At 44.1% G+C, this 22,262-nt stretch overlaps 1 protein-coding gene across 3 annotated transcripts in view; it reads left to right on the top strand.

Annotated features, from left to right (window-relative positions):
* LOC138803595 (myotilin) overlaps positions 1 to 22,004 on the top strand; it is a 44,217-nt gene extending 22,213 nt beyond the window's left edge. For 2 of the 3 annotated variants that reach the window (XM_069987656.1, XM_069987655.1), the window contains exons 9-17: positions 5,504 to 6,046; positions 10,856 to 11,030; positions 12,304 to 12,405; positions 15,268 to 15,317; positions 17,001 to 17,133; positions 18,344 to 18,551; positions 19,396 to 19,561; positions 20,867 to 21,000; positions 21,398 to 22,004. In XM_069987656.1, the coding sequence (XP_069843757.1) occupies positions 5,504 to 6,046; positions 10,856 to 11,030; positions 12,304 to 12,405; positions 15,268 to 15,317; positions 17,001 to 17,133; positions 18,344 to 18,551; positions 19,396 to 19,561; positions 20,867 to 21,000; positions 21,398 to 21,570 (1,684 nt within the window). In that variant the 3' untranslated portion in view covers positions 21,571 to 22,004. The remainder of the gene's footprint in view (positions 1 to 5,503; positions 6,047 to 10,855; positions 11,031 to 12,303; positions 12,406 to 15,267; positions 15,318 to 17,000; positions 17,134 to 18,343; positions 18,552 to 19,395; positions 19,562 to 20,866; positions 21,001 to 21,397) is intronic. The other variant, XM_069987657.1, reaches the window with a different exon arrangement.
* The last annotated feature ends 258 nt before the right edge of the window (positions 22,005 to 22,262 follow it).

The following is a 22,262-nucleotide window of genomic DNA, read 5'->3' as shown; positions in this document are numbered from 1 at the left end:
GACATAATCTCTTTTTTTGTATTTTTAAAAATTACCTGTAAGTAGTTGTACAAGGGAATTGCATTTAAACTAGCAGTTCATGAATGCAGTATAGTCTGGTCAGTGTTACCCCTTTCAACATTTCAGCAAATACTCTTGATTTGCTGGACAGAGCATGGCGAACTTCCCGCCTTCCGTGAGCTTACGTTCTGACCAGAGTCCCTCTGACTTCCGTGGTGCTTCCTTGCTATCAGTCCTACCTCTCACTGTGGCTGAAATCAGAAGTTTTGACCTTAGATTTTTATTTATGGTCTGTTACAGAGACTTACTCAAAGGAAATGAGATGAGAAACAGAAGCAGCACTGAAATCTTTTCCCTGAATAGAAATCCCAGCTTCATCAATACAGATATTTAGAGCATTTTGTGATAAGAGTTTCTTCGTGGTCATTCTTAGGATAAAGATAGAGTGGCCAGGCGCTGGTGGCTGTAAGATTACGCCTGTAATCTTAGCTACCCCCCCCCCCCACACACACACACATCTTCCTCAACTGTAGCACATTTGGAAGTGAACAAAATTGGAAATTTAGCAGTTGGTCCTACCTGTCTCCTGTCCATGTCTAGTGTGGTAGATCTCAAACTTGCAGTACCGAGACATCGCAAATCTTGTCTTCCCTTCCTGGGACCTAATCAGATAGAAGCAAGTGTCCATCACACAGACAGCATTGAAAACAATTAAAATAGTGGCTTGCAGTGACTTCTGGATGTGTTAGCTATTATTGTTGTGCACTTGCGTATTTAAAGTCTCCATAATTTGGATTGATTTTTGTCCCTATTAATGGAATGCGAAATATCAGCGAGTAGGTGTGGAGAAATATTTTGGGAGATTCCTGAAATAAGACTTCGATAGACATCCACCTACTCACCAAGTCGAGCATGGTTTTTTCTTATGGGCTAACAGCTGCCCATTCAGGTGCCAGTTACTCTGAATACCAAAGCAAGCTACATGTAGAAGAAACTTTCTTTTCATTTCTTTATCTTTTTGTGCCAGTCCTGGGGCTTAAGGCTCACTCTCCACCACTTGAGCCACAGCACCACTTCTAGCTTTTTGCCTAGCGATTTGGAGAGAAGAATCTCAGGGACTTTGCTGTCCAGGCTGGCTTTGAACCGTGATCCTCAGATCTCAGCCTCCTGAAGAGTTAGGTGTGAGCCAATCTGTGCCCAGCTTTTGTTCCTTTTTTTTTTTCTTTTTTTAGATAGTATCTTGCTATGTTTCCCAGGCTGGCCTCAAACTCTTAGGCTCAAGTGATTCTCCTACCTCAGCCTCTCAAGTAGCTGGGACTTCTCTCTAAGAGCGGGAAATGGAAGCCATTTCATGGAGATGTTTCTATTTGATTGGCTGGAAGGTTTCTTCTACACACACACACACACACACACACACACACACACACACACACACACACACACACACACACACACACACACACACACACACACACACACACACACACACACACACACACACACACACACACACACACACACACACACACACACACACACACACACACACACACACACACACACACACACACACACACCCTCAGAGACATAAATCCTATAATGACCTCCCGGACAGATGGAGGAAGGAAACTATAACTGGTTTGGGATTAAGGGAGTGACCCAGGGAACATGGACAGGCTTATTTATATAGATTGCTTGTCTGTTTGGTTGTTTCTCACATATTTCAAAAGTCTTCCAGAATAAAAGTACTAGGCCAGAGGAACACATGCCAGAGACAGGTTCAAGAAACTTGCTAGAGAAACTGAATCGTATTTTTTCCTTCTTGATGATGGGTCACCATGCCCCTTTTCCCTCTGAGAACTAACTACTTGAATGAGTCTCAACCTCTACTCTTATTAGGCAAGTGAGAGGACGGAAAAATCTTTCAGATTCAGAACGATGCAATACCAATCAATTTGGAGCCAATCAGCCACAGGTCTCGCCACAGGAGAAGTCTCAACTAGAGAGAAAAGCTCTAAATGTCCCGTTTCTGTACTCGAAGCGCTGCTTGCTCAGGAGCTTTGCTTGGGAAGTAAACTCTGAGACAAAATTCAGGTCTCAAATAAAGAGGCCCGCCAGCAAAGCTCATATAACCCCTCTCCTTAAATATCCCCCGTGACATCTGAGATATTGTTTAGATTGTGGACTCTTACTTTGACATGCCGGCATAGGTGGATGGACAGGCGGGCACATCAGATGTCACTGTTTGGCAGCTGATAAGAGTCAGGGATAGTTATATTGCTAAGCACCAGAGCCACGGGATTAGGCTCAGGGAAGGAGATGGCCCTTCCTTCCCGCAGGCACTAGTGGGTCGAACCCAGCTGGCACCTTCTGGTAAGTCCCTGCTTTCTTCCTGCCCATGGTTTTGGGTTCTGTTTTTGTTTTTTGTCCAAAATCAGAGGTGCAGGCCCAAAGTCAATCTTCAGGTAAAGTTGGCCAGTCCAAAAATCTCACCATGCGGTTGTACCAAGATTTAAGGAGAAAGCGATCTGTGTACTTCACCCAAACCTCAGGGCTTTCCTTACAAAGGACAGAAGGAAAGAGAATCATTATTTTTTTTGAACTGTCCTCTCTCTGACTTTTCTTTATTTTATTTTATTTGTGAACATACTGTACAGAGGGGTGGAAAGAGAATTATTTTTAAAACATCAGTGTTGGTTGTTTTTTTTTTTTTTGCCCCCATGAAAAGGGATATTTGATCTCACCGAAGTAGTGACAGTGGCCTGTGGCTTTCCAAAAACCCACAGTCATTTCAGTAAGTCTTGGCTATTTTAGAAATGTTCTAATAGTTACAAATGATGTTTAAATAGGAGGCTGGATGGTGTTTTATTTATGAAATCTTTAAAACTGACTTAACCATCGTTGGAAAACAAAGTTTGAGTTGTGGGGAAATAATTCCAAAGATGAAGAAAGGGCATTTTGGAATTACCTGTGAAAGCACCTGTGTGAAATGTGATGCAGGCCATGGACAAAATGAAACATTTGGAAGGACGTGTTTTTAAATGGCTTTTTAACAACGTCAGTCATGAGTAACTGCGTGAGCCGACACCGAAATGGATAACACAGCTGATGACATTCTGGGAATATATTTATAGAAAAACAGGAAACTCTTTTTGGAAAACATCTACTGGCTGTTTCTTAGGTAGTTGATTCCTTGCTATTTCAAAGAAGTCTGAATTAAGTGGCTTACCTAGGAAGGTCATCATAACTACAGAACCCACAGCTCAAAACTATTTGCCTTGAAATAAAGCCTCTTTATTTGAGGAGTTCTAATTATAGCTCTCCTGTGTGGATCTTCCCCCTCCTCATTCCCCCGCCCCCAACAAATTAAAGACCAAATGGAATTTATCCCCATAATGTACTTTGGATATCCATGTCTATGTTCATAAACTTGAAATCAAGGATGATATAACTTGTGTTTTCCCCCCTCCTGTCAATACGGCATTGCTCTTGGCTGTGTAGTTGTAGTTTTGTGCTTTTCTAAAATTGCTCATTTTAATTTAACTCTAAGCTGCATGTCCAAGCTTAGGCTGATGAAGTTATTTGGTCTGGAAAAGTTTCACTAACAGAATTTTCCTCCCGTCAGTAACTCTCATAACCATAAGCCTTTGATCTGATGAAAACAATTTGACTTATTTTTTTTTTCAATAAAAGGTTGGCTCTGTCATTACATCAATGTTGATTAATATTATGTGGATGAAATTATTTCGGATGAAATTACCTGATATTTTGAGCAAAATAGGATTGGTGTTACAATAACTTCCAGGTCTAGTCTTTCTTCATAATGTCTATTTATAATGTTGCTTAGATGTGCCATACTAATGGAAAAATCAGAGGCAGATATAATCTTTCAACAGCAAATGCAAAGGAATATGTCAATATGCTCTAGGAAGGCAGGAGGTCCACCAGAGTTAAGAAAGAAAACAGTGAGGTACAGATTTAGCTTCATTAAGACATGATTTTCACCTGTACTTCCTACTTGTCATTTGGAAAGAAAAAAAAAAACATAAACAGAATCTGAAGCAACTTCAAAATTAGCCGAAGATACGTGTTATACTAGGAAAGATAATAAAGAGTAAAAACCCTAAATAATTAAGAGAACATCACGATCAGTAACTAGAAAGTTTACTCTAAAAAATCAGTTTGGAAGCAAGGGGAGAAAAGGAGGGAGTGAATTGGGAGATGTTCGAATCCACTCGGTCGACAATGAATTGTCTATGTCTGTCTACTTTGTGAAATTGACAAATGAGTTGGGAGCAAATGTCATTCTGGTTGTGTATGTATTTCATGAAGGAAGTTCACTGGTCTCCCTTAGTTTACCAAGATGCTGCCCGTCAGATACTGTCAGGACTATCAATACAGGAATAAATCCGTGCTTCAGAAGGCTAGTCTTCAATTTTGATAAGCGATGGGGAGAAAGCATGTTGATTGGAGGCCCTTGTTATAGATGAATGCAGCTATTGACTTCTGTCCATTCATTAAGTCTCTGTGGTTAATGCACCTGCAGCACCTGGGTACAAGTTAATCATGACATCATGAAATTGTTGCCCACCCTGAGTAGCGTCAAAGAATTGCTTTTCCAAAACAACCCACTTTGAAAAAAATCCTGATTTTGAAGTGGAATTGTGGCTCAAAGTGGTAGAGCACTAGCCTTGAGTAAAAGAGCTCAAGGACAGCGCCCAGGCCCTGATTCAAGCCCCATGACCAAACTACAACAATTTTTTAAAAATCCAATTTTGTGCTCCTATGTCTTGAAGCCCCTAGGTAGGGTCTCTTCCAGGAGGAAGCAAACATGATCGCATGTGCTATGAATCAAAGCATAGGTAATGAAGAGCAATTACCCTTCTCACCCATTCTCAGGGCAAGAGTCACTTGTGCAAAGACAGAGATAAAAGAAATGAGCAAAGTTCTACCTAGAGGCAACCTTAAAAGCATATAAGCTGAGCTGGGAAGGTGGCTCAGTGGTAGAGTGCTTGCCTAGCATGCATGAAGCCCTGGGTTTGAGTCCTCAGGACCACATACACAGAAGTAAGCCGAAGTAGCACTGTGGCTCAAGTGGTAGAGTGCTAGCCTTGAGCAAAAAGAAGCTCAAGGATAGTGCCCAGGATGGGCAAAAAAAAAAAAAAAAAAAAAAAGCATATAAGCTTAAGACAGAAACAAAAGCCAACAGGGCATAAAGAAAAATAACAAGTGTTCTATTTTGTTTTGTTTGTCAGTCATGGGTCTTGAACTCTGGGCCTGGGCGCTGTCCCTCAGCTCTTCAGCTCAAGGTGAGTGCTCTACCACTTGAGCCACAGCGCCATGTCCAGTTTTCTGGTGGTTCACTGGAGATCAGAGTCTCATGGACTTTCCTGCTGGCTTTGAACCGCGATCCTCAGATCTCAGCCTCCTGAGTAGCTAGGATGACAGGAGTGAGCCACGGGCGCCCGGCTAAGTGTTCTGTTTTGTTTCATTGCTTTTGAAGGAACTCTGTTCTTGGAGAGCAGCCCAGCCCACCCACACCGGGAGCACAGCGCCGTCGAAGTCCCAGCGAGGAGGGGCAGAGCACGCAGCTGGCCTCTGATCTCAGCCAGCCTCAAGTTCAGAACCCCACCCTCCCAGGAATAAGTCACCACAGTGACAGGCCACCATCGCCTGGCACTGACCCCCTGAGCATGTTTAACTACGAACGTCCCAAGCACTTCCTCCAGTCCCCGAGCCCCTGGGGCTCCAGGCTGCAGCCACCTGCACCAGAAACGTCCAGCGTCTCAAGCCAGACCAAACAGTCCTCCATCGTCATCCAGCCCCGCAGATGTACCGAGCAAAGATTCTCTGCCTCGGCCACCGTGAGCTCTCAGGTCACCATGTCCTCCTCCGGTTACCCGGCCCCTCAGCAGCCCGCTGGCTCCAACCCAGGCCAAAGGGTCACAGCTACCTATCACCAGTCCCCGGCCAGCTTCCTAAGCTCCATCTTGCCATCTCAGCCTGATTACAGTAGTGGCCAAACCCCTTCCACCGTGGACTCGAAGTAAGTGAATCACATGCCCAGCGAGCGGCCATCGGCAGAGCACTGTGGTAGGCCGTAGGTCGCTCCTTAGGCTAGAAAGAGATAGTGTGACTTTACAGTCCTATTCCATAATCCCCCCTAGAATGCTGTGAACCCCAGGTACTGACAAGAAAGGGGACTTCTGAGCTGGGAAGGTGGCTCAGTGGTAGAGTGTGTGCCTTGCCTGCAGGAGGTCCTGGGTTTGATTCCTCAGCACCACATAAGCAGAAAAAGCTGGAAGTGGCACTGTGGCTCAAGTGGTAGGGCTCTGGCCTTGAGCTGAAGAGCTGAGGGACAGCACCCAGGCCCAGAATCAAGCTCCATGACCAACAAAAAACAAACAAACACAATGAACTTTTTTTTTTTTTTTTTAATGTCAAGATCTGGCATAAGTTCCTCTTGCTGTAAATTTAGTTTCCCTGGTCTGGGCTCAGCTAAGATGAAGGCCTCCTTCCTGTCTGTCCTTCCTTAGATCAAGTTTCTCTCACCTAAGCAAAGATTATTCCGTTTCTTCTCGGTCCTGTCTTCCTAGCCGCGGTCCCCTCTAAACCTGAGCAGCAAATTGGCTAACAAGAGTTTTGAATGATCAATTTTGGGTTTTTTGGAAAAAAGTCTGGAATTCAGACAGTCACATGCATGGATTAGACAAAAATCTTGGATAGCTGAAGGCCTATGACACTCAGATTTTCTTTAGTACTTGGGACTGTAACGTGTTCAGGCTGGCTAGCAGATCTAAATCCAGTGGAGAAAAATACCTGCAGCCTTATGCAAGCATGCACTATGTCTACAGCCCGGAGAAGGCCCTGGGAGAGAACTTGATATGAAAAAGTACACAGTAGTTGTGCTTTTTTTTAAAGTATGATCTGGATACTTGGTGCTTGTGCAAACCAGGGGCTATCAGTTTTCCTATTTCTTGGCTAGAGAGACCATCAGGGAATTAAAGGCATCTCAAAAATTGGTGGTATATGTCTTGTTCCAGGCCTATTAATACATTTAATAAAAAGCATGTCAATTCCTCCTAGTCTTTTCTAGAGGTTAAATTTTTTAAAAAAATCCCATTGGTGAAAACTCTGGAAGCCAAGTTGAACAGATAACAGGAAATCAATGTGCAAAGAAAACTTTTTCCTATTTTTTAAACATTAAAAAATATCAGACAACTCAAAAGCATGTGCTAGAATCCCAGATAATTAGGTTGAACCTGTTTGAAATGGCTCACTGTCAACAGCTTTGACTCAAAATGACGCCTTCATAGTCTTAACGTCATATTTTAAAAGGTACCTTCGAGAATGAACAGCTCTCTCTCTCATACTCTCTCTTCCCTTCCAAGTTCCCATTATGCCCAGATCATACATTGTAGTCTTTCTGGGCTACATTGACTCAGATGATTGGTTTATGTTTTTATTTTATTTTATTTTTTGGTGGGTCGTGGGGCTTGAACTCTGGTCCTGGGCGCTGTCCCTGCGCTCCTCAGCTCAAGGTGAGCGCTCTACCGCTTGAGCCACAGCAACACTTCCGGTTTTCTAGTGGTTTACTGGAGATAAGAGTCTCAAAGAGTTTCCTGCCTGGGCTGGCTTTGAACTGTGATCCTCAGATCTCAGTCTCCTGAGTAGCTAGGATTACAGGCGTGAGCCACCAGCGCCCGGCAATTTGTTTTTGTTTTAAAATTCATCTCATTTTCTATTATTTCCAAATTTCTCATATGAATATTTAAAAATACAAAATAACCTTTTCTGACTATCATGTTTTTCTTAGTTAAGTCCCTCCTACTCCAGCCCTGCTCAGAGAAGAAAGCTGTGAAATGACTATTCACGGAGCCTCAGCCATATACATAGCTCTATGCAGAACCAAGAAGCAAGGACAAAAGACAAAAATAGAGACTAAGAAAGAGCCTGGGACGTCCCCAATCTGGAGATCAAAGAACCAGCTTTAGCAGTTCCATTTTCAGTCTCCACAGATAACTCTTCTAATCTTCCTATAGCTACTTGATACGCAGGCTGTGTCCAGCTGTACAGGGTGGAAAGCCCTTTGAACATTGGTGCAGGACTCTGTCATTGTTACAGTAGCCTCCAGCTCGTCCTGTCTAAAACAGTAGCTGTCCATTGGTAGGGACCCCTGTAGCGAACATTTTATTCACTTGGTCAAATCACATACGCAGAAACGGAGGGGACATTTTTTAATTCTGATCATTCCCTCCCAGGAGCTTCCGTGTGGCATACAGCAGGTGCTTTATGTGAGTGGTGATTCCGTGTTCCGCTCCGTAACAAAATTCATCATGGAGATCACCCAGGAGAGAAAAAAAAGAGACCCATCAAGCTGCAAACAAGTATACTACTCGTTTCTAAATACGAGCAGCTATCAAATAGGAAAATAGGAATGACTCGGTGAATAAAGCACCTGGAGGTGCATCTTAATCTGATGGTTCTTGAGCTTGATTTTAAGAATGCTTTGGGGTCTCCAAGACACCTCATGAAAGTATGAAATAGAATCATGTCATTCCAACTGGCTTTAACAAACTGTGTGTGACTTATGAAGATGGTCAGCTAGCATTGAAAAAAATCACAATAGCCTATTATCATTCTACATCCTAGAGAAGGAAGAGATACAAGACTAAAGGAATTTTGCCACTTCGGTTCAGGAATTCAACCTTGGTGGTGTTGGGGGAGGGGAGGGATGGCTTACTATTTAAGCACTTGATTTTGATGATCTATGTAACCAAAGAAATGAAACTTTCATTAAGACTTAAAATAGACAACTGTGAAAATCCGGGGAGATCTCAAATGAGGGATGGGAATTGTATACCACCAACTTGAGTGCAAAGTTGTTTTCTTTTGTTTTATTTTTATGGGTCGTGGGGCTTGAACTCTGAGCCTGGGCGCTGTCCCTCAGCTCTTCAGCTCAAAATAAGCGATCTACCACTTGAACCACAGCACCACTTCCCATTTTCTTAGTGGTTTATTGGAGATAAGAGTCTCACGGACTTTCCTGCCCAGGCTGGTTTGAACCACGGTCCCCAGATCTTAGCCTCCTGAGTCACTAGGATGACAGGCATGAGCCACCAATGCCCATCTGAGTGCAGAGTATCTTGATTACAGTAATGAACATTCATTCGCTCCACAGACGCATCCCCTATAACCATGTTCTACGTTGGCTGATCTAACCCTCCCCCCCACCAGTGTGCCTACAGATTAGACTTAGAATGATGGGGCTCATCCCCAAAGCCAACAGAAGTGAAAACCCTACTAAAAGGAACTACCATTCCATTTTACTTCTAAGTCCTTTTGAAGGATGGTTCAGAATCTTTTTCTTTTCTTTACTTTTCTTTTCTTTTTGGGGTCCGGTCGTGGGGCTTGAACTCTGGGCCTGGGTGCTGTCCCTCAGCTCTTCAGCTCAAGGCTAGCACTCTACCACTTGAGCCACAGCGCCACTTCCAGCTTTTTCTGTGTATGTGGTATGGAGGAATCAACCCCGGGCTTTATGCATGCTAGGCAGGCACGCTCTACCATTAAGCTACATTCCCAGCCCTCCTTTTTCTTTCTTTAAAAATCACCTAAACAAGGTTGAAGAAACAGCCAGTGCTTTAGGAGTTACTCATTTTAGAGAGGCTGGAGAGATTTTCTACATCATAAACTTAACAGGAACTGTGTAAATTCATCAGAAAGCCAGAGAGAGTATAGACTATAGATTCCACTCAAATCAATTAGGATGTTTTATTGAACACCAGTGGTGTGTGAAGTGAGGGTGATCAGTCTGGAGGAGTGTGCCATGATTTGTGGTATTCACAGATACCTCTGCCCATTTCAACCATTTCAAACTAGAACATGGAGACCACAGGTAGCATGACACCGCTCAATAGCCACCAATCAATCAAACTTAAGAAGTTTAGCTACCGCTGGGTGCTGGTGACTCACACCTGTCATCCTAGCTTCTCAGGAGGCTGAGATCTGAGGATCTTGGTTCAAAGCCAGCCTGGGCAGGAAAGTCTGAGGAACTCTTATCTCCAATGAACCACCAGAAAACTGGAAGTGGCTCTGTGGCTCAAGTGGTAGAGCGTTGGCCCTGAGCTGAAGACTTCAGGGACAGCTCCCAGGCCCAGAGTTCAAGCCCCATGACTGACCAGAAAAAAAAAAAAATCATCTAGCAGCTCAGAAGTCATCAGCTGCCATTGAGCAGAGGACTCACTTGAACGTTCTTCAGGGAAGATCTTAGAGGAAGGATGGCCTTCTCCTGATGCCTAGAGCCTTCCCCCATGTCCTGCTGAAGTGGGGCAGGCTGAGATCTGAGGACTATGGTTCAAAACCAGCCTGGGCAGAAAAGTCTGTGACACTTTCCAATTAAACAACCCCCCCCCTGAAAAAAAAAAGTCCAAAGTGGAGCTATGGTTCAAATGGTAGAGCACTAGTAGTTTTGAGCACAAAAGATCAGGAAGAGAGCTCAGGCCCTTAGTTCAAGTCCCAGACAGCGCACACGTGCGCGCACACACACACACACACACACACAGTGAAATAACATTATAGTTCAAAGTCATAGACTCAATGATTTAACAATGCTCAATTCTATTTCTTAAAAAAGAAAAATAGTGGTAGAGTGCTTGCCTAGCAGGCAGGAAGCCCTGGGTTTGATTCCTCAGTACCACATACACAGGAAAAAGCCGGAAGTGGCGCTGTGGCTCAAGTGGTAGAGCACTAGCCTTGAGCAAAAGCAGCTCAGGGACAGTGCCCAGGCCCTGAGTTCAAGCCCCATAATAGGCAACAATAAATAAATAATTCAAATGTTTTCTTTTTCTCTTTAAAGCTATCAACAATCTTCTGTTGGCCAACCTGCAAATGCTAAGCCAGCCCAGCCTGCACATTCTAAGCCTGCACCAAGGACTCCTGACCATGAGATACAAGGCTCAAAAGAAGCTTTGATTCAAGATTTGGAGAGAAAGCTGAAATGCAAAGACCCGCTCCTTCCTAATGGAAATCAAGTGGGCATGGTTTCTATTTTGTCCCCAAGAGACACACTATAAAAATCCAGTTGCAGTAAGAACACCCAATCTCAGTGGAAATGCAGTTCACTAGTAGACCATCTGTCCAGAATGCATCATGGCTGGGTTCTAGCACCACAAGGGGGAAAAAATATTTTGCTATTACAGATCTATATCCCTGTAAGCAGCAAGGAGTAATATTGCCTTTAAAAAAAATAGGTGGGAGGCTGGGAAGGTGGCTCAGTGGTAGAGTGCTTGCCTTGCATGCATGAGGGCCTGGGTTTGATTCCTCAGCACCACGTAAGCAGAAAAAGCCAGAAGTGGTACTGTGGCTCAAGTGGTAGAGCATTAGCCTTGAGCTGAAGAGCTGAGGGACAGCGCCCAGGCCTAGAGTTCAGACCCACAAATGACAAAGAAAGAAAAATAATTCTATATTGCCCTGTGTGAAGTTAACAATTGGCTTTTAGTTGTAAAAGAATGAAATTAATGAAGAAAAAGAATGACCTAATGAATGAGAAAAAAAAAATCGACTTAATGAAAACTCTTGTTTTAAACGTTTCCCTTCTCATGTCACAACTGATGGGAAATACTGTCTTCTGCACTTATTCGTGTATCTCGGTATATGACACCGGACAATGAAGGTAGTTGTCATTAATATGCAGCTCTTGCTATGCACCGTTAAAACAATATTCTACGTCTTTAAACAAGTGCATTTGACACAGCGGATTCCCTGCTTTGAACCGGTTTATTTAGCAAGAGTGATCTTTGAATGTGAGAGTAACCAAGACTGCACTAAAAACTGGAGAGGGTCAGGAAACGCAGAGCAAGGAGGAAGAGTCTCCCTGGCCTGGCAGAGCTGTGACAGAAAAGTGCTTATGCCATTTATTTGTTTGTTTGCTTGCTTTTGTCGGTCGTGGGGCTTGAACTCTGGGCCTGGGCGCTGTCCCTCAGCTCTTCAGCTCAAGGCAAGCGCTCTACCACTTCAGCCACAGCGCCACGTCTGGTTTTCTGGTGCTTCATTGGAGATAAGAGTCTCATGGACTTTCCTCCCCTGGGCCGGCTTAGAACCGAGATCTTCAGAACTCAGCCTCCTGAGTAGCTAGAATTACAATGCCTGACTTTCTTAATGATGAAATAGAAGGGGGTCAAACAAAAAAGAAAAAGGAAGGAAAGTTAATACACGGAAAGCACGTATCAGTCGGTAGATGGAGGTTTATGTAGGAGTCAGGAGCTTTAGGTCTCATGGCAAGCCTCTGCTGTCTCTTCTTCCCAGCGGCTGACATACGAGGAAAAGATGGCCCGCAGATTGCTTGGACCACAGAATGCAGCTGCTGTGTTTCAGGTTCAAAACAGTGACACACAGGACTCACCGCAGGTAAACTGAAATGTGTCTAACTGCAGTACTCTCTCCTTTTCCTGTGAGACGCTGGGAGCTTCTGTATTGCTCAGGCTGGCCTGGAGTGCCCAGACTGTAGACCATCCTATCTCAGCCTCCTCAGAAACTGGGCTACGGCACTGACCAGCATGCGCCCACCTTGCTGTGCTTTTATTCTTCATAATTTTTCTTTTTGTTTTGGTCAGTTGTGGGGCTTGAACTCTGGGCCTGGGCGCTGTCCCTCAGCTCTTCATCTCAAGGCTGGCACTCTTCCACTTGAGCCATAGCGCCACTCCCGATTTTCTGGTGGTTCATTGGAGATAAGAGTCTAATGGACTTTCCTGCCTGGGCTGGCTTTGAACTGTGATCCTCAGATCTCAGCCTCCTGATGGCTAGGATGACAGGTGTGAGCCACCGGCGCCTGGCTTCGTAATTTTTAGCAGTCTGCTTTTCTAAAGGCTACCATTAGAAAGAAATATCGGTAGTCTCCATTCTGCATGCGATATAGGAGTGTGTGTGTGTGTGCGTGTGTGTGTGTGTGTGTGTGTGTGTGTGTGTGTGTGTGTGTGTGTGTGTGAAATTTTACTGCCCATTCTGATAGTTCTAGTGTTTTATTTTTCTTTGCTCTTTTATTTGATTTATCTGAGCATTTAAGGATCAGAGCTAAATTCAATGAAGTTGAGTTGGGAATCTTGCTGAGGGCAGAAGTCACAATTCCATCATTTTTTCCTCTCATAAGCTATCTATCATTTCAGTGCATAGACATAATCTTGTGATACCAGTGTAACACTCAATTCCTTGTGTCCTACCCTTGTATGGAAACAAGGCTTCCTATTAAAACACAACAACAAATAGATATTCTGGGGAGCTGTAAGTCACGGACCTTGTTAGGCAGCCACTCTGTATTCTTTAAAACCTTTAAAATAAAAGTTATAGCTGGGTGCTGGTGGCTCATGCCTGTCATCCCAGCTACTCAGGAGGCTGAGATCTGAGGATCGCGGTTCAAAGCCAGCCTGGGCAGGAAAATCTGTGAGACTCTGATCTCCCATGAACCACCAGAAAACCAGAAGTGGTGCTGTGGCCCAAGTGGTAGAGCACTCTCCTGGAGCTGAAGAGCTGAGGGACAGCACCCAGGCCCAGAGTTCAAGCCCCATGACCAACAAAAATAAATAAATAAATAAAAATAAAACAAAAACTATAGTACGGGGGGGGGGGGGAAATACATAGCAGCAACAACAATATAATGAGATCAGAAAAAGATTGGTTCTACTTTTTTTTATAGACCTCAAACATTGTGCTTGAGTATAGTATACAAAATGTCATCAAATTATAACTAACGTATCTCCTATGAAACAATATGTCCAACCTGTTTAATTTGAATGCTTTTAGTTTTTATTCATTGCTAGTAAAAAAAAATTGATGTGTTACATCACTGGATTGATAATTGATATTTTTACTTAAATAAGATTCAGGCTAGCCCAAAATTGCTATGGTGTTATAAGACTTGTTTAAAAATACAAAGTCATGGGCTGGGAAGGTGGCTCAGTGGTAGAGCGCTTGCCTTGCATGCCTGAGGCCCTGGGTTCAATTTCTTACCACCACATAAGCAAAAAGAAAAAAAAAAGGCAGAAGTGGTGCTGTGGCTCAAGTGGTAGAGCATTAGCCTTGAGCTGAAGAGCTGAGGGACAGCGCCCAGGCCCGGAGTTCAGCCCCCATGACCGGACCCCCCAAAAAAAACAAAAACAAAAATACAAAGTCATGTTAACTAAAGAGATCACAAAGTAAATTATTTGTACTCAAGATTTTTTTTTTGTTTTCTTACATAGATATTTGTTTCCTACTTATTTTTTTTTTAATCTCCCATGGGATGAAAAACAGTGAAATACATAAATCAGGTGCTAAAAATTTAGTCATATAATTCTGTTGTAATGTTTATCCATTCATGATTTGATTTCTCCACTTCATCTGTGCTTCTTGTGCTCCAATATCAATGAGATAATGGCTAAAACATCGTCATTAGATAGGAAGTAATAGTGCTGTTTTTTAAGGCCGTTTAAGTCACCCTTCCCCTATCTCTGTGGGAGCGTGCCATGAGCTAAAAGGAGAGGTATTTTCCAGTCTAATACATGTTTACTGCTGCTGACTCCACTTTAAGCGGCAGACGTAATACCCAGGGTATCCAGGCCAACGCCGGTGACTTCACGTCTATTCCTGTTTTACCAAAGGACAATCTGTACCTTGTGTTCCCATTCCAAATACACCTGGGGACGCACATCATCCTTTGTCATAAAACGAAGATCTGACAAGCAAACTGCAGTCAATTCTAAGTCTACCTACTTTTCCTGAGCAACGCCTGTTGAGTAGTTCTGTCCAACCTGCGTGCTTCTCACTACAGTTAACACTAACTAGGTGAAAACAAAATCAGGACTGTAAAAACGCAGCCAAAATAAAAGGCTGAGGATGTAGCTCAGTGGCAGAGTGCTTGCCTAGCACGTAGGAGGCCCTAGATTCAGCCGCTGACCTTACAAAGAAGCAACAACATTTTTTTTTTAATTTGGTCAGTCCTGGGTCTTGAACTTTGGGCCTGGGCGCTGTCCCTCAGCTTTCAGCTCCAGGCAAGCGCTCTACCACTTGAGCCACAGCACCACTTCCAGTTTTCTAGTGGTTTATTGGAGATAAGAGTCTCATGGACGTTCCTGCCCAGGCTGGCTTTGAAACATGATCTTCAGATCTCAGCCTCCTGAGTAGCTAGGATGACAGGCGTGAGCTGTAACAACAATTTGTTAAAAAGCAAGCAGGTAAAATAGAAAGGCTCTTCTCAAACAATCACCTGCTAACATCTCGGTTTGTTTTCCTCTCAAGCAGCACAACTCTGAGCATGCACGACTCCAAGTCCCTGCAGCACAAGTAAGGTAAATTACTCTTGTTTAATTTTTAAAGAAATATGTATCTTGTCACCTAAAAATACCTTCAACTGAAAAATGTAGTGTGTGTGTGTGTGTGTATCAGTATCAGTGACAGAAGTATACTATCTACTCTTTAAAAACACATTGTGGCCAGGCGCTGGTGGCTCACGCCTGTCATGCTAGCTACTTAGGAGGCTGAGATCTGAGGATCTTGGTTTGAAGCCAGCCTGGGCAGGAAAGTCCCCGTGAGACTCTTATCTCCAATGAACCACTCAAAAACTGGAAGTACGGGCTCAGCTTGAGCACAAAGAGACTCAGAGAGAATGCCCAGACCCTGAGTTCAAGCTCCACAACCGACCAAAACAAAACACAATGTGGGCTGAAGGCTTGGCTCAGTGGGTAGTGCACCTGCCCAACAAGCACACAGTCCTGAGTTCAATCCCCAGTACCACAAAATGAAAAATGACAATAACGAAACCAGGAGTGTGGGTGTTGTAATGTTTGGGATGATGACCAAAGGCCAGGTTGAGCTTGGCCCTGGGTCAGTTGATCTGAGCCTGCCTGGGTGAATCCTGGCTCTGCCACATTCTAGCTGTGGAAATCAGATGGGTCAAGTTAACCTCTTTGTTTGTGCTCTCCTCTCCTCATTTGTAAATTAGGACTAACTCATGCACTTAACTCATAAAGTGATGAAGACTGACTAGTAAATATGACCCCTAGTACTTATGAGGAAAACCAGCAAACGTGTGGTAATGATAGGAGAGCTAAAGTACCAATCTCTAATTCTCCTCAATCAAATGTTCATGATCAGAACTACCTCAGGGGAAGTTTTGAAAATGGAATAAGCCAGGACTATGTCTCCATATGAAACAACTTCCTCACCTTCAGGGAAGCCCACTTGTAATCCTTGAAGGTGACAGTGTAGGCTCTGGAGTAAGCACAGGTCATTTCTCCATCAGTTGAAGGAACAAGGGAGAGACAGAGAAAGTCAGAGATGTATAGTTTGGGGGCTGGGAAGGTGGCTCAGTGGTAGAGCGCTTGCCTTGCATGCCTGAGGCCCTGGGTTCAATTCCTCAGCACCACATAAGCAAAAAGAAAAAAGCCGGAAGTGGCGCTGTGGCTCAAGTGGCAGAGCGCTAGCCTTGAGCTGAAGAGCTGAGGGACAGCGCCCAGGCCCCACGACTGGACCCCCCAAAAAAAGAGATGTATAATTTGAACCAGAAGTTTCTAAATTGTTACCATTTCTAAAGCCATATCAAATATGCCACCCCTAAAGAGTTTTTTTTTTTTTTTTTGGCCAGTCTGGGGGCTTGAACTCTGGGCCTGGGTGCTGTCCCTTGAGCTCCTTTTGCTCAAGGCTAGCACTCTATCACTTGAACCCACAGAACCACTTCTCTGGATATTTCTGTGATTAATTGGAGATAAGAATCTTACAGACTTTCCTGCCCAGCTGACTTCAAACTGTGATCCTCAGATCTCAGCCTCCTGAGTAGCTAGGATGACAGGCATGAGCCACCGGCGCCTGGCAACAAAGGCATTCTTAAGGCCTGGCTCCACTGTTGGGATAGCATAGGATCCAACAGTTGGAGACAGGCTGGGCTTTCAGACTTGACGGCAGAACTGGACTGGGGTGAAGGGAAGAGCGACGGCAGCATTTATGTGCAGCTGTTATTGCTACTATTTTCGTAGAAGTAGATCCTCTTCAAGGGCAGATGCGAACGATCAAGATGCCATCCAAGAGAAGTTTTACCCACCCCGTTTCATCCAAGTGCCAGAAAACATGTCCATGGGAGAAGGAATGTTCTGTAGGATGGATTTCAAAGTAAGAGAGGCGTTCTTAAACTAGTGTGTGTGTGGGGGGGGGGGGGAGGGCGGGAATCAATAAGGCAATACTAAGTTTTGGGAGGAAAAACCCCAAATGTCCTATACTCATTTGGTTTTGGATAAGAGACTTTCTGGAACCAAACTTATCTGGGTCTGTAAACTCAGACAAATCACAGGCAGTCATAGGGATACCTAATATGATTACATAGGGGTAACCTAATAAATGCTTATACCAGTAAATACATATACCTATGAAGATGCCGTAATAAGAGAGTATCTAACGTGCACGGGTCTCTATGGCTCCATTATCAAGTTCATTCTACCCACCCAGCTGACCTTTGCCTAGAAGAGTTCTGCTGGCTACAAGCTTTTCAGAAGAGACTGTTGTGTTGTCTTTTTTTTTTGAGAACGTGTTTTTTTTTTTTTTTTTTTTCCAGATTTCTTGTCTATGACAAGAATTAATGGACGGCCATTTGTAGACCCAAGTACAAAAATCCTCTGCTTTCAAAAAACTATTTTTTAGACAGCAAGTCTCACAGTTCTGTCTCTGGCATTTCATTCAGTCATAGTTGTCCAGAAAAGTCATATTTCCATATTCCTGCGGAGACCAACAAATACAGGTTTAAATATGGTAATTAAGAGAAATGTTAAAGAAGGCTGAAAAAGCTGGGTGCTGGTGGCTCATGCCTATAATCCTAGCTACTCAGGAGCCTGAGAGCTAAGGTTCATGGTTTGAAGCCAGTCCAGGCAGAAAAGTCCCCAATGAACCACTCAAACACTGGAAGTGGGGCCGTGGCTCCAGTGGTAGAGCATTAGCCTTGAGCACAAAGAGAGGCTCAGAGACAATGCCCAGGCCCTGAGTTCAAGCCCACAACCACCACCACCAACAATAATAAAAAAAGAAGGCTGGGGATGTGGCTCGGTACTTCTCTTGCAAGTGCTTGGCCCTCAGTTCAAACCTCAGCGTTGGAAAAAAAAAAAAAAAAAAGAAGCTCTTTAGAAATCTGAGGTTGTGGGTAAAAGCGACAAATGTAGTTTGAGATACTCTGTATTCACATCAAGGGTTTTAATTCCATTGTTTTTGTTTCAAACTTACACCTGTTGGGGTGCCTGCATTTTCATCACATGTAGGTACTGAAGAATGCTTAGAATTCACTGAGCGGACACAGGCTTTAAAATCCTGCTGCGTGTTGGGTGTTTGTGCGTAGGTGAGCGGCCTGCCAGCTCCGGACGTCTCGTGGTATCTGAATGGAAGACCAGTCCAGTCGGATGAGCTGCACAAAATGATCGTGTCTGAGAAGGGCTTTCACTCCCTCATCTTTGAAGCGGTCAGAGCGTCGGATGCGGGCGCCTATGTGTGTGTGGCGAGGAACCGAGCCGGGGAAGCCACCTTCACCGTGCAGCTCGACGTCCTGGGTGAGCCTCCCGCAGGACCCGAGACCTGAGGATCGCGGTTCGAAGCCAGCCCCGGCAGGAAAGTCCAGTTAACCACCAGAAAACCCGACGTGGCACTACGAAAAAGCTCAGGGACAGCACTCAGGCCCTGAGTTCAAGTCCCATGACTGACCAAAAACAAACAAAAGCAATGTTTATTATAATATTTTTTATTATAATATTTTAACTTAAACTCAAAAGTGTTTTCAATCTTGTTGCTTTTTAAAACTCTTAAGGTCAATATATCACATGATCTTTTACCGTATGTATGTATGTATGTATGTATATTGGTTTTAGGGCTTGAACTCAGGGCCTGGTCGCTGTCCCCGAGCCTTTTGCTCAAGGCTAGTGCTCTACCACTTGAGCCACCGCTCCACTTCCGGCTTTTCTTGTTTTGAGATAAGAGTCTCCTGCCCGGGCTGGCTTTGAAGCATGATCTTTAGCTCTCAGGTGTGAGCCCCTAGCGCCTGGCTGCATGATTTTTTAGTTTAACTTACTATAATTCTTTTTTTTATTATTATTTGTTTTTGTTTTTTGTGGGTCGTGGGGCTTGAACTCTGGGCTTGGGCGCTGTCCTTGTGCTCTTCAGCTCAAGCAAGGCGAGTGCTCTACCGCTTGAGCCACAGCACTACTTCCGGTTTTCTGGGGGGGGGGGTGTTATTAGAGATAAGGGTCTCACGAACTTTCCTGCCCCAGCTGGCTTTGAACTACGATCCTCAGATCTCAGCCTCCTGAGTAGCTAGGATGACAGGCGTGAGCCACCGGCACCTGGCTTTATAATTCTTATAATATTACAAATGCTTGATTTTTTTTTATTAACTCATAGCAAAAGAACACAAAAGAGCACCGATGTTTATCTACAAACCACAGAGTAAAAAAGTTTTTGAAGGGGACACAGTAAAACTGGAATGCCAGATCTCAGCCATACCTCCACCAAAGCTTTTCTGGAAGAGGAACAATGAAATGGTCCAGTTCAACACAGACCGAATAAGGTAGGAATAGGTATTTCTTACCTGTACTTTGTTTGGATGGATCCCATTATACCTTAAGCAGATATTGTAAATGGCATGCAATTATGATCTTAATTTATCGTGTGTGTGTGTGTGTGTGTGTGTGTGTGTGTGTGTGTGTGTGTGTGTGTGTGTGTGTGTGTGTGTGTGTGTGTGTGTGTGTGTGTGTGTGTGTGTGTGTGTGTGTGTGTGTCCTGAGGCTTGAACTCAGGATCTAAGCGTTGTCCCTGAGCTGTCCCTTTGTGTGTGTGTGTGTGTGTGTGTGTGTGTGTGTGTGTGTGTGTGTGTGTGTGTGGTGTGTGGTGTGTGTGTGTGTGTGTGTGTGTGTGTGTGTGTGTGTCCTGAGGCTTGAACTCAGGATCTAAGCGTTGTCCCTGAGCTGTCCCTTTGGCTAAAGGCTAGCAGTCTACCTACCACTTGGGCCACAGCCCACTTCTGATCTTATCTGAATAGTTTACTAGAGATAAGAGTCTCATAGACTTTCCTGCCTGGGCTGGCTTCAAACCACAATCTTTAGATCTCAGCCTCCTGAGTAGCTGGTATTACAGGTGTGAGCCACTGGTGCCTGGCTTGTCTAGTTTTTAAAGTACATATAGATACTGGGTGCTGGTGGCTCATACCTGTAAATCCAGCTACTCAGGAGGCTGAGATCTAAGGCTCACGGTTCAAAGCCAGCACAGGCAGGTAAAGCCAAGAGTCACTTGTCTCCAATTAACAAGCTAAAGTCTGGAAGTAGAGGTGTGTTGCTAGTGGTTGAGCACCAGCCTTGAGTGGAAAATGTTAAGTTAGAGTTCAAGCCCCAATATACACACAACACACACATATTAAAATTAAAAATAAAATACATACAGAACTATAATAAAAGAGTTCACTAAATCACTAGTGACTTCAAAAGCTCATTCATCATAAATTTAAAGCATAAAGTTACCTGGGATTTATCTTTTAATGGACAATGAAGAAAGATGGCTTAGGGTAATAGATGATGTAAGAATAAAGAGGGGTGATGGTTTGGTATTAGTGTGTGTGTGTGTGTGCGCGTGTGTGTGTGATGTTGGGGGTTAAACTTTGGGTCTCGTGAGCACCTAGGCAAGTGCTCTGTACTGTTGCACTTTGATCATCAAGTGAGACGTTCAATTCAAGAAAAACAGTAGCTGTTTGGCCCTAACTAGACCCAGCCCTGGACTTCTCATCTGCTTCTTCCTCTTAGCCTGATTTTGTTGGTCAGAGACCTCATCCAAACCGACACACAGAAATTACTACCTGTACTTTCCTCTTTTCCCTTCCCAGCTTGTATCACGATAATGCTGGGAGAGTTACTTTACTGATCAAAGATGTGACTAAAAAAGACGGAGGTTGGTATACCGTGTCGGCAGTCAATGAAGCTGGAGTGACCACGTGTAACACCAGATTGGATGTCACAGGTATGTGACATTACCAGGCTAAAGGCCAAATTAAAAACAAACAAACAAACAGGCAGCCGGGCAAGGACTGGGGCTCACATCTGTAATCCCAGCTACTCATGAGGTTGAAATCAAGCCAGCCCAGGCAAAAAGTCCTGGAGACTCTTATCTCCAGTGAGCCAGCACAAAGCCAGAAGTGGGGGCGTGGCTCATGGTAGCTCATGACTCCTGAGCAAAACAAGTCAAATGAGAACCCACGGTCCTGAGTTCAAGCCTCCAGACCAGAAACCCAGCATCCTGTAAATCCAGAGCGATTGCCTCTATAATGCTTTTTTCCATCCTGATAAAGTTTCTATTAAGGACAACTCATTAGTGAATGGCAGCTTTTGTGAGTTAACTTTAGTCTGATCTATTTCAGCCCGTCCGAACCAAACTCTTCCGGCCCCGAAACAGTTGCGGGTCAGGCCAACTTTCAGCAAGTATTTGGCCCTGAATGGAAAAGGTTTAGATGTGAAGCAAGCTTTTAACCCAGAGGGAGAATTCCAGCGTCTGGCAGCTCAATCCGGATTGTACGAGAGCGAAGAACTCTAACAGCTCCAACCACAGAGCTCCAATAGTGTGGATGACGTTTCCCGCCGCATACATCCATAACTGTATTAACAGGTTATGGCTTGAACTAGATACTCTAACTAATACACATGTATAACGCGACTCATCCTCTGACTCTTCACATTTCCATCTACTTCTCCGATTTTCGAAGCCCCCCAGGAAACGGGCCATCTGGATGTGTTTGTCTTTAAAAGTGGGGATTCTGCTATTTAACAGCAACAGAGGGATGGATCTTAACGCACACGTAGCAGTTGCTGGTTATGGATGAATAACATTTGAAACACATTTAGTGCTTGCAGTCAGGCTCCTGGTACTGCTTAACACGTAACTGCTTTACCTGTGTTCTCTTAGGAATACTAACACGAATCATGTGAGCAGTGCTGTGCCAAGACAATAAAATTCAGAGTTAAAACAGAGCGTCTCCTCTTCGCAAAAGTCTAGATCTTTGTGGTGAAACCCACCACATTCAGCAAAACCTATGAATGACTACTTCCAAAAGGGAAGCAATCTTGCTTCTAGAATATTCTGAAGCTCACAGCTCAAGTCACTGCCTCCTGAAAATTCACTTCCAGTGTTTATACCTTAAAGGCAACCCCTCCCGGTATACACATCCCTGGGACCCCGGGTACCCCGAATTCTCACTAGCACAGATGACAATCTTCCTTCTCAGTTTG

The sequence above is a fragment of the Dipodomys merriami genome, unplaced genomic scaffold (assembly GCF_024711535.1).
Source record: "Dipodomys merriami isolate MVZ:Mamm:240054 unplaced genomic scaffold, mDipMer1.0.p SCAF_342, whole genome shotgun sequence".
Classification (NCBI taxonomy): domain Eukaryota; kingdom Metazoa; phylum Chordata; class Mammalia; order Rodentia; family Heteromyidae; genus Dipodomys; species Dipodomys merriami.
The sequence above is the reverse complement of the archived record's forward strand: the minus strand, read 5'-3'. Positions and strand labels throughout refer to the sequence as shown.